The sequence below is a fragment of the Castor canadensis genome, chromosome 16 (genome assembly GCF_047511655.1).
Source record: "Castor canadensis chromosome 16, mCasCan1.hap1v2, whole genome shotgun sequence".
In the NCBI taxonomy this organism is placed as follows: Eukaryota; Metazoa; Chordata; class Mammalia; order Rodentia; family Castoridae; genus Castor; species Castor canadensis.
In genome coordinates this window covers 71,706,183-71,721,614 of record NC_133401.1, presented here as the reverse complement: position 1 = coordinate 71,721,614, position 15,432 = coordinate 71,706,183, and the positions used below count along the sequence as shown (strand labels likewise).

Genomic DNA, 15,432 nt, shown 5'->3' with positions numbered 1-15,432 from the left:
CCAGCCTTGCTCTTTCATACTTAGTTGAATGTGGTTCCGGAATTTACAGATCAGTAAGTTCAGGAGCCAACCACAGAACTTAGAAATCCAGAGGGTGAAGCATGAAGGGTTCTGGATCGCATTTAAGAGCATTGTCCCAGAGGTCCCCCTGCTGACTCTATTTCTTCTTTTTATTTTTTTCAGATACTGACTTATTTGTCCCTATACGCCCCTCCCCCCATCCCAGGGTCTAAACTGACAGGGTCTCTTCAGCAATCCCTCCAAGCTGATCTCTTTGGACCCTGGGACCCAGAGAGGCCAGGACCATCACTCAGTCCTTTGTCACTCTTATCCAAATGGATTTTGATTGATGCCTCAGCTAACATAAGACAGTTCTCTCTGGTCTTTCTTGTGGATACAGCAAACAAATCCAAAACAACACAATTAAGATCAAACAACTAGTTGTGCTGGATAACAAGCTGTCTATTCAGGAACCAGTCTGAGTCATGTTTCTTTTGGATAACAATCCTAACTTGTCATTTAGCTTTACGGCTTTCTTAGACTCTAATTCAGTTAACTTTTTTAATGCTTAAGTTGTAGCTACTTGTCAGTGGGCCTTTTATACTGGCCTTTTTGTGCCTTCACCATTGTCCTGACAATCTGAAAGCTCCCTTGTTTCCTGGCAGCTCCTCATGCTTTGGTGCATCTGTAATTTTCTCTGCCCTATGATGAAGGGGAAGGTTTAGGGAGCCTGAACGTTTATCAGTAAGAATTAAAAGCCAAATCTTCGTACCAGGGCAGTATGTGGAGAACCATCATAACTATACTTCCTTGAATCTGCTTGCTCTTTCTTTCTTTCTTTCTTTCGTCTTTTATCAGGGGGATATGTACCCTTAAACCAATGTGATATGATACCATCAGTAACAAAATAATGAGTATTTGGTGATGGTGAAGTTATGGCTCCTGATGCTAACAGACTCTAGGAGAATGATTTTTCTCAAATTAAGCAAAGGATTACACCGTCAAAGAAAGAGATACTGGAGTATATTTAGATTACTTACATAGTAGCCATAAATATGTTAAGCTTTTAAATGAGAACACTCAAGTGAAGGATTGGTTGATAATTTACATATGAAAGAATCTTAAAAAATAATTTACATATAAATTATATATAGACATTTTGTAGACCACTTCACATAGCACATCTGTGATCCAATAATTTATACATACACCAAGACCACAAGGAAAATCACACATAATTTGATTTCTTCTTTTTTTTTGTTTTTAAATTATCATGTTATTGTTGTACTCAGTGTACATTGTGACATATACAAAAGTTCTTACGTTATATCACATTGAATTCCCCCCGCATCATTTTCCTTTATTTCCCCAGCCCTCCACGCCATTCATGGAATAGTTTCAACAGGTCTCATTTTTCCATTTTCAAATTTGATTTTTCATATGTGGTTGGATTCTTCTTGGCCAAGGAAGCAAATTTTCAGAGTAAGCAATAACTGAATAGGCCATTTCAGGGAGGTCTTTTGTAAGTCTTTCCTAAGTAAAGAGAACACAGTAGCTTCCACAGAAATATGCCTGAAGAGAGGAAAAAACAATGTTGTCATATAGAATTGGATTAGTAATATAAATGAAAGCAACACTGTATTGCTTTCAACATCTTTTATCTGAGTATGCCCTGTTATACTCAAAAAGACCATCTTGGTCCCTGCCATAGGCCTTCAAATGGGGATCAAGGTGTGGTCTGCACAGTGACGAACACTGGCACATTTAAAGCAGAGCTCATTTAAAAGCATGCTCAAATCTGTTGCTAAAGCAATTCATTGTTCCCAAGATGATGGACAAATAACCTTGCTCAGGGATGGTGAAAGAGACCATCAGCCTGAGGACCCACAGCTGGGAGATGTATCTATTTCTATAAAGTTACAATTGCATATAAGCCTTGACCCAGAAAGTCTCATTTCTGGGAACTAACCCCATAGATCTATAAGTGCAAGAATATAGGGCTGGAGATGTGGCCCTCACAGCACAAAGCCCTGAGTTCAAATCCCAGTACTGCCAAGAAAAAAAGAAAATAAAAATAAAAATATATCACTGAATGATTAATAACTGCAACATTAAGTGTGATAACTAAAGATTGGAAGCTATGATTTGTTAAATGAACTATAATTCATCTACAGCAGAATGCAGCTGCAAAAAAATGTTGAAGTGTCCTGTGACTCAAAAAATGGGCAGAACTTCAAAATATAACAAATCTATATTTAACCTTTGGTGTAAAATAGAGAAACATGAAAATGTATTTACATTAAAAAAAAAACAAAACCTCTGGGAGGCTAGGTGGGGCATGCCTGTAATTCCAGCACTCAGGAGGTTAAGGCAGAGGATTGTGAGTTTGAGGCCAGGTGAGTTTGAATAGGTGTGCAGGTACAAAAACCATTACCTAAGGTGGAAGTTAGCTCACTAATGTTTTGATTTTGAGACAGAGTCTCACTAGGTAGCAAAGACTGACCTGCAGCCTAAGCTTCCCAAGTGGTAGGATTAGAGGCGTGCACCGCACCATCATGCCAACTTTCACTTTTTCTTCTTTTGGTTGGTAATGAGATTTGAACTCAGGACTTGGAGCTTGCTAGGCAGGCACTTTGTACCACTTGAGCCATGACTACAGCCCTTCACTAAACATCTTCATAGTATAATAGCCAAAAGATGTTTAGATAAAGCAGAATAATGGAAGGGGTGAATTCAACTATGATATATTGTAAGAACTTATGTAAATGTCACAATGTACCCCAGTATAACAAAAATAATAATATCAAGAAAAGATGTTCAGAAAAATCCATTTCGTGGTGCAGCTTCTTTGGAAAACTGTATGTTGATGCTTCAAAAAAACAAAAACAAAAACAAAAATCCCTGTACTTCTACTTCTGGATTATACCCAAAAGTAGTGAAAGCAGGAAGTCAAACATATTTGTACACCCATGTTCAAATTCAGATAGTCAAAGGGTGGAAGGAGACAAGCGTGGGGGCTCAAACCTGTAATCCTAGCTACTCAGGAGGCAGAGATCATCAGGGAGATCAGAAGGATTGCCCAGGAAGCTCAGGCAAATAGTTTGGAAGACTCTATCTAGAAAATAATCCATCCCAATAAAACGGCTGGTAGAGTGGCTCAAGGTGAAGGCCCTGAGCTCAAATCCCAGCACTGAAAAAAAAAAGTGGAAGGAATGGGAACGTAGGTATTCATAGGCAGGTGAATGGATAGAGATAATGTGCCATATACATATAGTGGAATGTTATTCAGCCGTAAAAGGAAGGAAATTTTAGTACATGCTACAACATGTACTAAAATTTCATGAACTAAGTAAAATAAGCACTTAAAAGAATAAATATTGTATAATTATTCTTCCTAGAGTAATCACATTCAAAGAGAGGGAAACTAGAATGGTGGTTGCCAGTCGCTGGGGAAGGAGGGGTGGAGACTTAGTGTTTACTGAGTACAGTTTCTGCTGGGAAAGATGAAACTGTTGGAGATGGAGGATGGTGGTGGTTGCATAGCGATGTAAATATATTTAATGTCGCAAGATTGTACACTTAAAAGTGGTTAAAATAAGGGCTGGGGTCTGAGGGCATGACCCTGAGTTCAATCCTCAGCACCACATAAATAAAAAATAAATAGATAATAAGAGCTGGAAGTGTAGCTCAGTGGTAGACTGTTTGCATAGCATGCGCAAAGCCCTGAGTTTTATTTCCAAAAAACTGGTGGGGAGTTTATTTAGATGGTAAACTTTCAATGTATAAAGTATACATTGAAGCTCAACTCAGTTCTTACAACTCACTTTCTCGTCAAATAAGTTTACCCTAGCCAATAAAACGGGGCCCTAGTTACAAGAAGCAGCAGACAAGTACTGCACAGTGGAAGTCACAACACTATAGTATCTTAGTTTTTCCGAATGACGGAACGAATTAGTGGGTATGACTCACCTTCACAAGCTTGAGGTTAAAAGCGAAGGCTTGCGCCCAACGTGGGGCTCGAACCCACGACCCTGAGATTAAGAGTCTCATACTCTACCGACTGAGCTAGCCGGGCACCCTAAATTATTGGTTCAAAAATGAGTTCTTGAATCTTCCATTTGGGTTGTGTTCCCTCCTAGATTTGGAATAGAGTTTTATTTCTAAGGTGCCTTGATAGCCCGGGAAATTCAAACTTTGCGAAGTGTGCCTAACCGTCCCTCCCACTTCCGCTTTCTGCTTACATTTCTTTATCAGCGACATAGTTGTTTTCCATCCGCGATGAAGCGCCCGACTCTGAGAAGGAAAAATTCGTGGATCAAAACGTCAGTTCACAAAAAGAAAAAAAGAGAGAGAGAGAGAGAGAGAGAAAGAGAGAGAGACAAGACGTTAGCTCACTCCTCGGAGCTTTAACCAGGAGAGCATAGCAGTGCCCGGGAGGAGTGCTGCGAGAGGTGTCCCCTGTGGCCTTTTTGTAATCTACGCAGACTTAACCCACTCTTCACTCTGGACTATTTCCCAGCGTTCTGCAAGTATGCTCTATTTAGAAATTTGCTTCAACAAAACAAAATAAAAAGCACAAAACCTAAGTGGAGATGCCGGGGATCGAACCCGGGGCCTCATACATGCAAAGCATGCGCTCTACCACTGAGCTACATCCCCAACCACGTACGTTTTCCTTCTCACTTCTCACTTGGTGATTACTCGGAGCAGGGCTAGGACCCGCCGAAGATCGAAGGCCGAAGGGAAATCCCAAACCGCTGCAAAACCCTGGGACGAGGGGCATAGAGTTGTTCCAGGGTCTTCTGCTGACTCTAGACAAGCGGTTGGTGACAGAGGACTTAGCGGACTAAGTCCGCATAAAATCTGGGACAGCAGTGGAAAAATGACAGGGATAGGGTCTCATCAGAAACCATGCCCAAAATAAACTGTGACCCGCGCAAAGGTAAGTAAGGAAGACTGTGACAGCGAGATGCCATGTTTAGTTTTTAAAGGGGGAGGATAAAATAATGAAATACAGAATACTTGAAAAAGACAATCCGGAATAGCAAACTTATTAAATGGAATGAGGAAGGAACCTGGAATGTAGGCGATGGTTGGATTTAACCACTGCTCTGTGATTTCGGACCAGTTTAACTCTGTTCAATTCGAGAAAAAGTTTACTGAACGTGTCGAGACCTGCTTTGGAAACTGGGAGTTCAGCCGCGAGCAAATATAACACAGAGCAATTTCAAAGATGATTGACGTGCTAGAGAGAAAACAGAGCCAGAGATGAGGAAGGAGAGCGCGTAAGAGGAACTTTAAACAGTGCGTGTGATCCGAGTGGGCTTCAGGGCCAAGGAGACATATAAATAACACTTGAAGGAGGTGGGAAGTGAGTCATACACCTATCCAAAAGAAGGTAGGCTCAAGCAAAGGGAACAGTCAGAACTAAGTCCATCTCTCATGTAGGATTATCAAGGAGACCCACGTGGCTGGAAAAGGGGTCAACACCCCAGAGAAGTCAGGGATGAAGACAAAGCTGGAGACAAAGCATCGGTACGGGTATTTGTAAGGACTTCCACTTTTGCTGAGAGAAATGGCAGCCCCTGAAGGGTTTTGAGAAGAGGTCTGGGATGTGTATGGTGGAGACACCAGCACCGGGAGGGTTCAAGCAAGAAAGTGGAAGACATCACAAGGGAGGGAGTGTAGACAGAGGCTCGAGGACTGAGGCAGGACAGCGAGGTGAGCAGGAGCCCCAAGGAGGCTAAGAAGAAGGTAGGAGGCTACAGATGTGGGGAAATCATGAGAATGTAGTGTCCTGGAAGGCGCTAAGAGAAAGGTGTCGGAAAGGATGGCACCTCAGGGGGCAGGTGAGATCTACACCTTTGAGTTAGAATCACACAGGTCGCTGGTGACATTGACAAGAACGGTTTCTGAGGCGGGTTGGGGCAGAAACCGGACTATAATGGCCTCTAAAGGAGATAAGGGGAGAAGCAAGATATGGAGTGGGTGTGTGCAGACCAGCTGGAGGGACAAAAGAAGGTTGGGGTGGGGGTGGGGGATTCGGGGAGGAATAGCACCGAATAAAGTGAGAAAACTACTTAAACGTATTTACTGGTTCAAATCCTAAATTAAAAAAATAAAGAAGGGGGAGGACGGTTGCAGAAAATTTTACAGAAGTGGACTCAAGGATGTCATAGAAGTGGACACAAGTTATGGAAGAGGACACAAGGCCGTGCTTAGGAGTGAGAGGAGAGGACCAGGTTCCAGACCCTAAGTTTAGCTCAGCGCAGTGCCAGGATGAACCAATGCTCTGGGAACCTGACACCGTGGCCCGGGCGCCAGGCAGTTGCCCCGGCAGTGCAGGGTCAGCCTCCGCAGGCAACCTGGAGTGGCTCCCAGCTGGGCTTGTGCGCCCACCTGTTGCGGCCCGTTTCCCTCTGCTGACTGGGTCAGGCTGGGGCAGCCTAGAGAAGCCGAGGGAGGGGGCGACAGAGGGGAGGTCTCCTGCCAAAGTAGGAGCTGCTGGAGCCCAGAGCGGAGTCGTAGGCCGCTTCCCGGCTTTTAATAGCCGGGCCTTGTCGGGCCAGGCATCAACATGCACCCTCCGCTCCCGGCGGCTCCCAGCTGAGTGCACGCTCAAATCACGTCGCCACCTGTCCAATGTCAGCCCCGCCCTTCCCCCCTTGCCATCCCGGGCAGCCCAGCGGCTAGCCGCGTACTGTGGGGTCCTAGGGACTCTGAGGCGCTGCCGGATCTGGTTACACTGAGGGCGCCCATGGCTGCAGTGGGGCCGCGGACCGACCCGGGCGCAGGAGCCGAGGCGCTGGCGCTGGCGGCAGAGTTACAGGGTGAGGCGACATGCTCCATCTGCCTAGAGCTCTTCCGGGAGCCGGTGTCCGTCGAGTGCGGCCATAGCTTCTGCCGCGCCTGTATCGCGCTCTGCTGGGAGCGCCCGGACGCCGGAAGCGCAGCTGCCACCCGCACGCTGCCCTGTCCCCTGCCCTGCCCTCAGTGCCGCGAACCCGCACGCCCCAGCCAGCTGCGGCCCAACCGGCAGTTGGCCGCTGTGGCCACGCTACTTCGGCGCTTCAGCCTGCCGGTGGCCACCACCGGAGATCGCAAGTCCACGGAGGCGGTGACCTCCGCGGCGGCCAGCCGGTGCGCACAGCACGGGGAACAGCTCAAGCTCTACTGCCAAGACGATGGACGCGCCATTTGCGTGGTGTGTGACCGCGCCCGCGAGCACCGCGCGCACGCCGTGTTGCCGCTGGACGAGGCGGTACAGGACGCCAAGGTGAGCGCACGCCCCATCCCTGCGGGTCCCCGAGACCCTCGGCTTTGGTCCAGTTCTCCTGCCCACCCGGTGCAGACAACAGACAGTCAAGCAGGGAGGAGGCCCCTGCCTCCTTTCTTCCATCCCACGCTTCCCAGCTCTGTCCGGCAGAGCGCGGTTCTCCCTCTGTCATCCCTTATCTCTCCACCGTTTCCCTCTGGATCTGATACTGAGAGGCCTGTGTGATGCCCCCAGGCCTCACATCTGTGTGTCCCTAGCTTCTAGCCAAGAGTCTCCGTAATCCCCTTACATCCTCTGTCCCCCCTCATCCCTTTTCGTGGGGCATGGCTCTACTCAATTCTCCACTTCATTGGGGACCCAGTGGGAAGACCTTCCCAAGGTCAAGGGGAGGTAGTGTGGGGCTCCTGGCTAAGGGGAATGTCTGGGTTGTGCCAAGCCCATGACTTCTGGGCACCTCTCCCTTGCCAGGTTCCTTTCTGGGGCCTGGTCATCAGAGGCGTGAGCACAGGCATACAGTCCTCAGTTTTGCTTTGCGTTCCTAGCCTGTCCCAACTCTCTCACCTAGGGGCCTTTTTGTTGCTCGGGAGGAGAGCAGAGGAAAGGACTGTCCCCCACCCATTTAGGTTTGTGTTTCAGCCTAGCTAGTGAGGCAGATACCGTTGGGGAAGAGTACAGCTCACACCTGTAATACTAGCTACTCAGTAGGCAGAGAGCAGGAGGATAGCGGTTGGAAGCCAACTAGGCAAATAGTTCGCCAGACTATGTGGGGAAAAAAAATCACAAAAAAGGGCTGGTGGAGTGGTTCAAGGTGTAGGCCCTGAGTTCAAGTCCTGGGGGGGGAAGGCAGGGGAGGAAGGTGTTCTTGGGGAAGTGAGACTCCAGGTACTTTGGAATGACCTCTGTATCCTTAGGTGTGCCCTGCACAGGTATAAGCATCTTGACAGCCAAAAATGTCTTTTATCCAGCCTTCTGTCCCAGGAGCAGAGACTCCCCTTTCTCCTGGGTGTGTCTAGGAGGGCTCATGTGAGGGTTTCCAGAATCTTCTGCCCGCAGTGTCTTCTTTCTTACCTGCAGGAGCTCTTGGATTCCAGGCTGAAGGTCTTGAAGAAAGAACTGGAAGACTATGAGGTGTTCCGGTTTACAGAAGAGAAGGAGAGCAAGGAACTCCTGGTGAGCCCCAGTTGTGGGAGCACACAGGGCTGCTGCCGCCAGGGCTCCGTGTGTGTGTGGTGTTGGAGCATGTGCCTGTGGACAGCAGGGTGGATTTCAGGAAAGGCGGTGCTCAAATAATCATCAGAGAATAGCTGGCTTAAACTGAAATTGTTCCAGTGAGTTAGGATGCATAGTCAGGCCAATTATGGCCTGCGGAAGCAACTTGAAATTGAACACAATAATGATCTTCAGGTTGATAGGGCTGAATATTCATACTCACTCCACATCATATTTTACCACAAAAAGAATAGCAAAAAAATGTATATTTTCAATTTTTTTTTTCAGTTGATGCTCAGGGAGGAAGTCCAGAAGGTATCAGAGCTGCTCCCAGCTCTGGCAGAGGTCAGGAGTTTGGGGGCATGGGTTCTGTACAGCCCAGGGTGTCCAGCACTTCCCTCTCCCCTAGTTGGGATGGTATTTTGTTTTTCATAGACTAGAACAGGAAAGTGAACTGACTCATTTTTATTAAGATGGGCAAGTATGAGTTGTTGTTGCTTTTTACTTTACACATTCAGTTCCTAGTTCAGTAAATGGTGTTAAAATGAAAGGAGGCTGGAGGCCTGGCTGAGGTAGTAGAGTGCCTGCCTAGCAAGAAGGAAGCCCTGAGTTTGAACCCCAGCACTGCCATAAATAAATAAATAAATAAATAGGATCCATTAAGGATAAAGCCATTTGGTTATGGTGTTGGGACTGGAGGAGAGGAACTTGAAGGCATCACGTGGTGGGGCAGAACAGCATGATGGCTCAGCTCTCCCTCTTTTTTTGGTGGGACTTGAGTTTGAATTCAGAGCTCCACACTTGCAAAGCAAGCCCTCTACTGCCTGAGCCACATCCAGGGCCCATTTTACCCTGAAAAATGTGGAGATGGGGTCTCTTGAACTATTTGCCCAGGCTGGTCTCAAACCATGATCCTCCCAATCGTAGCCTCCCAAGTAGCTATGATTACAGGCGTGAGTCTTCAGCACCAGGCAGAGTTAGGATATTTAAATAGCGGGTGAGCACAGCACACATATATGTGTGCCTCTGATCCCCAAAACAGTGAGTGGGACAGAATCCTGCCATGTTGGATGCCTATCCAGATGTTATGTCTCCATGCTCAAGTCCCCTCACCTCTCCAACCTCTCCTGGGACAGATGCAGATGGCAGCAGAGAAAGAAAAGGTAGGGGCAGAGTTCCAGGCACTGCGAGCCTTCCTGGTGGAGCAGAAGGGCCGGCTCCTGGGCCGCCTGGAGGAACTGTCCCGGGAAGTGACACAGAAGCAGAATGAGAACCTGGCCCAATTGGGGGCTGAAATCACTCAGCTCTCCAAGCTCAGCAGTCAGATCCAGGAGACAGCTCAAAAGCCTGACCTTGACTTCCTCCAGGTGAGTCTGACTCAGTCAGGGCTGTGAGTCCATCTCCCAAAGATGCAGGACTGGCAGCTGGAGAACAGTCAGATTGAGGGAGGTAAGTAGAATCCCATGACTTGGAGCCAAAGGGAACTGGAGAGAGGTGCCCTGATTCTCCTGGGGTTGGAAGTCGAAAGGAATGTGACAAAACTTTCATGACGTAAACCACAATAATTTATCTTACATTATATTCCAGTATATACATACCTGGGACGAATGTCTCGGAAAATAATATTTATCTTTGCTCTCTGTAATGCACTTTAACGTGTTTTATATTTTATTTCATTAAAAATAGTCACAATCCATTAGATAAACTTCATAAACCACAAAAGGGTAAAGCACAGTCTCTTAAAAGATTCTGGTCTGAGTAATCAGTCATTGCACTTCTCTAGGGGTGGTTTTAAAGGTAGAGGCAAACACTGAGTCCATCAGATGACTCTGTGATGATTTTAAACTTTTTTTCTCTCATTTATTCATATGTGCATACATTGTTTGGGTTTTCTCTCCTCTATCCCCTGCCCCCCCTCCTTAAACTTTTTAAAAAAAATTTAAAGTTTTTTTTTTTTTTTTAATTTTGGCAGTATTGGAGTTTGAACTCAGAGCTTCAAGAGTGCTAGGCAGGCACTCTACCACTGGAGCTACTCCACCAGCCCCAAATTTTCTTTTCTTTTTTTTTCTAGTGATGATTTTTAATAAATAAAGTCTTTGCAGAATTGTGTGAAGGGTTGAAGGGTCCATGGAGTTGACACAACACCCAGTTGCTAGACAAAGCTGGAAACTGTGGTCACCTGGTGCTATGCAGTCAGGCGTGGTACACCAGTTAATGGTTTATTTTGTTGAAGGCAAGGTAAGGGGCAAGTTTTGTTTTCTCAAAGGTAATGGAGGTTCCTTGATACTGACTTGGCTTTCTCCCATCTTTCCTTCCAGGAATTCAAAAGCACACTGAACAAGTGAGTGAACCCAACACACCCACCCAGGGTCTTTCTAACCTGGATCTCTCTCTTCATCCCCACCTCCCTCTCACCTCCTGATTCCCACCCCACCTCCTCACCTGGGTGCCTTTTGAGACAAGTACCCACCTGCCTGACCATGGCTATTTCTGCATGAGGTCCAGATCTCCATTTTCTACCTCTTGTGGAAGCAGCTGAAAAGTAAAGAGAGAAAGAGAAGGTGGGGGGTGGGCAGGAGCCCAATATCCCCTTCAAGGACATGCCTCCAATGACCTAAGTTCCTCCCACTTGGCTCTACCTCCTAAAAGTCCCACCTCCCAATAATGGCATAGACCAGTGACCAGTTCTTGGATACACAGAACTTTGGGGGACACTGATCCGAACTGTAGCACCATCCTAATTGCCATAGCCCAGTGGAGTGGGTCAGTGTTCTTGGACTTTCCTCAAGGTCCCTGTCCTGCAGGTGCAGCAGTGTTCCTGGCCCCAAGCCAACCACCGTCTCCTCTGAGATGAAGAATAAAGTCTGGAATGTTTTCCTCAAGACTTTTGTCTTAAAAGGGCTGCTGAAGAAGTTCAAAGGTAGGGGCCTTGGGTGTGAGCTGGGCCATGCAGTGTAGGTGGCAGTGGTGTGTTTCTGGTAGTTCTGGGGTCCTGAGGGTGTGACTCTTCCAGAACCTGTGAAAGAAAACAGGAGCTGGGAGGTGCCAACAACAGACTGGTGTGGGGAGACAGTGGTGGCAAATCTATTTGGTGGTTCCCCTAGGACATGCAGCTTCCCATGGGGACAGACAGAGTGGAAAGGTGTTGGGAGGCAGAAAGAGGGTTGAGGGGGGAGAGTTCAGCTCAGACCACCTCTGGGCAGTAGAGAAATGGGCAGAGGGGCAACTAGGATACTTCTTGGGCATCTGATCTCCGCCCTCCTGCCCTCCATGTTTGACCATGTACGTTCACAGCAACTTGACCTCTGGAGTATTTGGGAATAAATGAGTCAGGTAGGCTATCAAAGTTGGAAGAGGGCCATCCTTGCCGGATAATCTCCCATGTCATTCATGCACACTCTGTTTCTCCTCAGAGGATCTTCGGGGAGAGCTGGAGAAAGAGGAGAAAGGTATGGATGTGGTCGTGATTGTGAGTACAGATAGTATGGCCAGGTAGAGAATCTACTCCCTGTCAGTGGCTTTCTCTCTGATTGGTTCCTTCTGCCCGCCTGACTCAGTGACTCTGCGTTTCTGATCCTCTCTTGGTCCTTGCACGTGCAGTTCTGACCCTCAGGTAGCAGTGGGGCCTGTTGGCCTATAAGCTGTGGGTGGTCAGGAACAGGAGTGACTGGGCCTCAGGACACTGACATTGGGAAGGCTTGCCGATCACCTGGATGAGTCTCTTCTGTCCTCAGTTCAAGACAGATGGAGACCTCTCCTGGAGATGGGAGTTAGGAAAGGGGAGACAGGGGAAGTAGGGGAGGCTGTAAACAGGAAGGCATGAGATTACTTCTGCAGAACTCTGGGGTATGTGAGATCCAACACTAGGAGGAAGGGTGTGGAGGGCACATATACCTGATGCTGAGGACTGAGCTAGGTCAGCGTTTACCTGGGGAGGATCTAAGCCAACTGAGCAATATACCACGCCTTTCCTTTGCCCAGTGCCCTGTAATAGCCCCTCTTACTCAGTAAAGTCACAGTCCTCAGGATGGTCATTAAGACCCAAAAGATTTGATCTCACTCTGCAGTACCCCTGGCTCACAATGTGCAGCCACATACTCTCTTTGCTGCTTCTAGATCGCAGTGCTCAACGCAGGTACAGCTTTTAATTTTTTATTATGGAAATTTTCAAACACACTTTAATGTAAAGAGAAGAGCATAAGGAACATTACATATTCATCATACACCTCCAGCAATGCTCAATTCCTGGCTAATGTTTTTCATAGACACTGTATCCATTTCTCACTGGATTATGTTAAAGCAAACCACAGACAACATATTCCCATAAATATCCAGTATGTTTTCTCTAAAGAGAGAGACTTTTTAAAAACATAAACCACAAAACCATCATCACACCTAGAAAAGTTAATGATTCTTTCCAATAACTAGTGTTCAAATTTCTCCAATCGTCTTTGAAGTTGGATTTGTTGATCTGCCTGAATTGGGAACTATATCAGGCCCAAACGTTGCATTAGTTTGATTTCAATAAGTACTTGTTGAATGAAAAAGAAAAATATCTAAGAAGCAAAGGGTAGGTGATTGGGAACTGTTATGTATTGGCTGTATTCTTCCAGGAAGCAGAGACAGGTTTGCAAAGAAGGGAGGGAATGTGGCCCCAAGAGCAGAGGGGCTGTGCAAGAAACCTTTATAGGGATATCTCTCCTTGTCTCTGCCTCTGCAGTGGAGCTCACCTTAGATCCCGACACGGCCAACCCCCGCCTCATCCTGTCTCTGGATCTTAAGAGCGTACGTCTTGGACAGCGAGCCCAGGACTTGCCCAGCCATCCCCGCCGCTTCGACACCAACACCCGGGTCCTGGCGTCGTGTGGCTTCTCCTCGGGGCGGCACCACTGGGAGGTGGAAGTGGGTTCCAAGGACGGCTGGGCCTTCGGCGTGGCCCGCGAGAGCGTGCGTCGCAAGGGCCTCACGCCCTTCACCCCGGAGGAGGGCGTCTGGGCGCTGCAGCTCCACGGCGGGCAGTACTGGGCTGTGACCAGCCCCGAGCGGACTCCTCTCAGCTGTGGGCACCTGTCGCGTGTTAGAGTGGCGCTGGACCTGGAGGTGGGGGCTGTGTCCTTCTACGCCGTGGAGGACATGCGTCACCTCTACACTTTCCGAGTCAACTTCCAGGAGCGCGTGTTCCCCCTTTTCTCTGTCTGCTCCACTGGCACTTACTTGCGAATCTGGCCTTGAGGGACATTGCCTGGCTTTCTAGGAGGGAGGCTGGTGGGTCTTGGGTAGACTCTTCCTCCTCCTCCTGTGACAGAGTCACCTGCTAGGTCTTGAGCCTGCTCTCCACAGTCCCAAGAGGGTCTGCTACAGAGCACGGCACGGGAGGCATGAAGAGCTGTTGAGGACCAGGGCTCTGTGGTCAACTGAGCAGGGGAAGAGATGCCTTGGACCCTTGCGCCTGTTCCCCTCGTGTTGGTGCTCAAGGGATTTGGCTTGAATTGCCTGGGGATGGAAGCCCATGAGGACATAAATCTTCTCTTGGCCAGGGTGCTTCCTATCACATAGGGCTATTGCCCTGAGTTAGAAGGGCCACTGGTTCCATGGAACAATGTTAAACTTTGATCCTGTTGCAAGGGGTCAGGTTTGGCCCTGGGTCAGCCAGGTTCATTATTACTTTGCCTTCTTGACAGCTGCCAACTCTACCTTGGTAGGGAGTGAGACTTCTGGATCCAGCTGGCCTGGATTGGTCATCTACTCAGGGAGGAGCACAGTATTCTCAGCTCAGAGGACAGTTGGCTAGAATTGGAAGGAGACCCGTGGCCCATACATGAGGGAAAAAACCAGGACAACAGCATACAGGCATTGCTACTCTCCTGCATCCCTTAGCCTGATGCTACACCGTGGTTTATGCATCCGTGACCATGGATTTGTGTTCTCTCAGATACCTAGCTATCCATTTTTCAGTGTCAGAGCACAGTGTCTCTTGGGTAAGGACATCAAAGGTACTTGAATTCCGAAAGTACTTCGGAATTCGGAAGTACTTGCTACTTCTAATTTTACAGATGTAACAAGCACCAGCAGATACATGCACAGAACACTAACATGCTTCTGGAAATCCTTTCTGGAACTTGCCAAATGTTTGCCAACAGTGGAGCATCCTGGTCCCAAGGTCTGCTCAACCTCTGTCCTGGACTGTGTTCAGCAGGCCAGTCTCTTTATCCTCTTGGCTGATTGTTCCACAGCTTCTGAATGGCTTGGCTTCTGGGAGGGCTATATTGGGCTGTTCCCTGTTTAGTGCTTCTCTGGGAAGGGGGATGGGCAGAGGGAAATACAAATTGTGAGCTCATCTCTTGGGGTGGCTGGACTCATTCTTGACTCCTCTGTTCTGATTACTGGATGACAAGTCAGAGCAAAGGTTTCTGCTAGTGAGTGAGTGGGTACGTGTATTTATGCAAATAAGCAGTGTGAGTACAAAGATGTGAGTGGCTACTGGGCTACATGAGTGTGATTTTTTTGCTGGGGGTGGGGTGGGGAGAAGACTCTTGCTTTGTAGTACTGGCTGGCCTTGATCTTGTGATCCTCCTGCCTCCTCCTCCCAAGTGCTGGGATTACAGGCATGTGTCCCTCACACGCAAAATTTCAGCATGAATTCTGTCCTACACAGGTTGTTTAGACATATGGTTTGGCATACAGAGACAGTGGCAATTAAATCATCCTGTCTACAAGTGTCTTTGAGTTTTAGGGCTCTGTCCCTTGAGATATTTCCAGCACACTTGGCATATGGTTCCTGTGGGGCAGCCAGGACACTTGTCTTTGAGGCAACCCCAGTTAACACTGTACCAGGCAATCAGAATCCTGTGTCATGTGGGCAGGGGACAGGACCATTTAAGACTGCAGCCTGTTGCTTCTTGGCTTTTTGGCTAAGATCAAGTGAAGACTTTAGCCTACAGCAGAGT

At 47.8% G+C, this 15,432-nt stretch overlaps 1 protein-coding gene and 2 non-coding genes across 4 annotated transcripts; 1 reads left to right on the top strand and 2 right to left on the bottom strand.

Moving 5' to 3' along the window:
• Positions 1-4,002: 4,002 nt before the first annotated feature.
• Trnak-cuu (transfer RNA lysine (anticodon CUU)) lies at positions 4,003-4,075 on the bottom strand. The gene has a single exon. It is a non-coding gene; the product is annotated as a tRNA-Lys (tRNA).
• A 512-nt stretch (positions 4,076-4,587) lies between these two features.
• Trnaa-ugc (transfer RNA alanine (anticodon UGC)) lies at positions 4,588-4,659 on the bottom strand. Its single transcript has one exon. It is a non-coding gene; the product is annotated as a tRNA-Ala (tRNA).
• A 1,381-nt stretch (positions 4,660-6,040) lies between these two features.
• Positions 6,041-14,822, top strand: Trim7 (tripartite motif containing 7). 2 transcript variants are annotated; one of them, XM_074057585.1, is made up of 8 exons: positions 6,041-7,276; positions 8,351-8,446; positions 8,774-8,830; positions 9,622-9,852; positions 10,804-10,826; positions 11,290-11,405; positions 11,899-11,934; positions 13,206-14,822. In XM_074057585.1, the coding sequence occupies exons 1-8, from the start codon at positions 6,758-6,760 to the stop codon at positions 13,715-13,717; spliced, it is 1,590 nt and encodes a 529-aa protein (XP_073913686.1). In that variant the 5' UTR covers positions 6,041-6,757; the 3' UTR covers positions 13,718-14,822. The 2 variants fall into 2 exon arrangements, with proteins under 2 accessions (XP_073913686.1, XP_020028338.2); XM_020172749.2 differs by lacking the exon at positions 8,774-8,830 and having other exon boundaries at positions 6,043-7,276.
• Positions 14,823-15,432: the final 610 nt, after the last annotated feature.

Excerpts from the sequence above, each read along its gene's own strand:
- Trim7 (XM_074057585.1), top strand. The coding sequence starts at position 6,758 with ATGGCTGCAGTGGGGCCGCGGACCGACCCGGGCGCAGGAGCCGAGGCG. Across the intron at positions 8,831-9,621 it reads TGCTCCCAGCTCTGGCAGAG|ATGCAGATGGCAGCAGAGAA; the intron begins GTCAGGAGTTTG and ends CTCCTGGGACAG. Across the intron at positions 11,406-11,898 it reads GCTGCTGAAGAAGTTCAAAG|AGGATCTTCGGGGAGAGCTG; the intron begins GTAGGGGCCTTG and ends GTTTCTCCTCAG.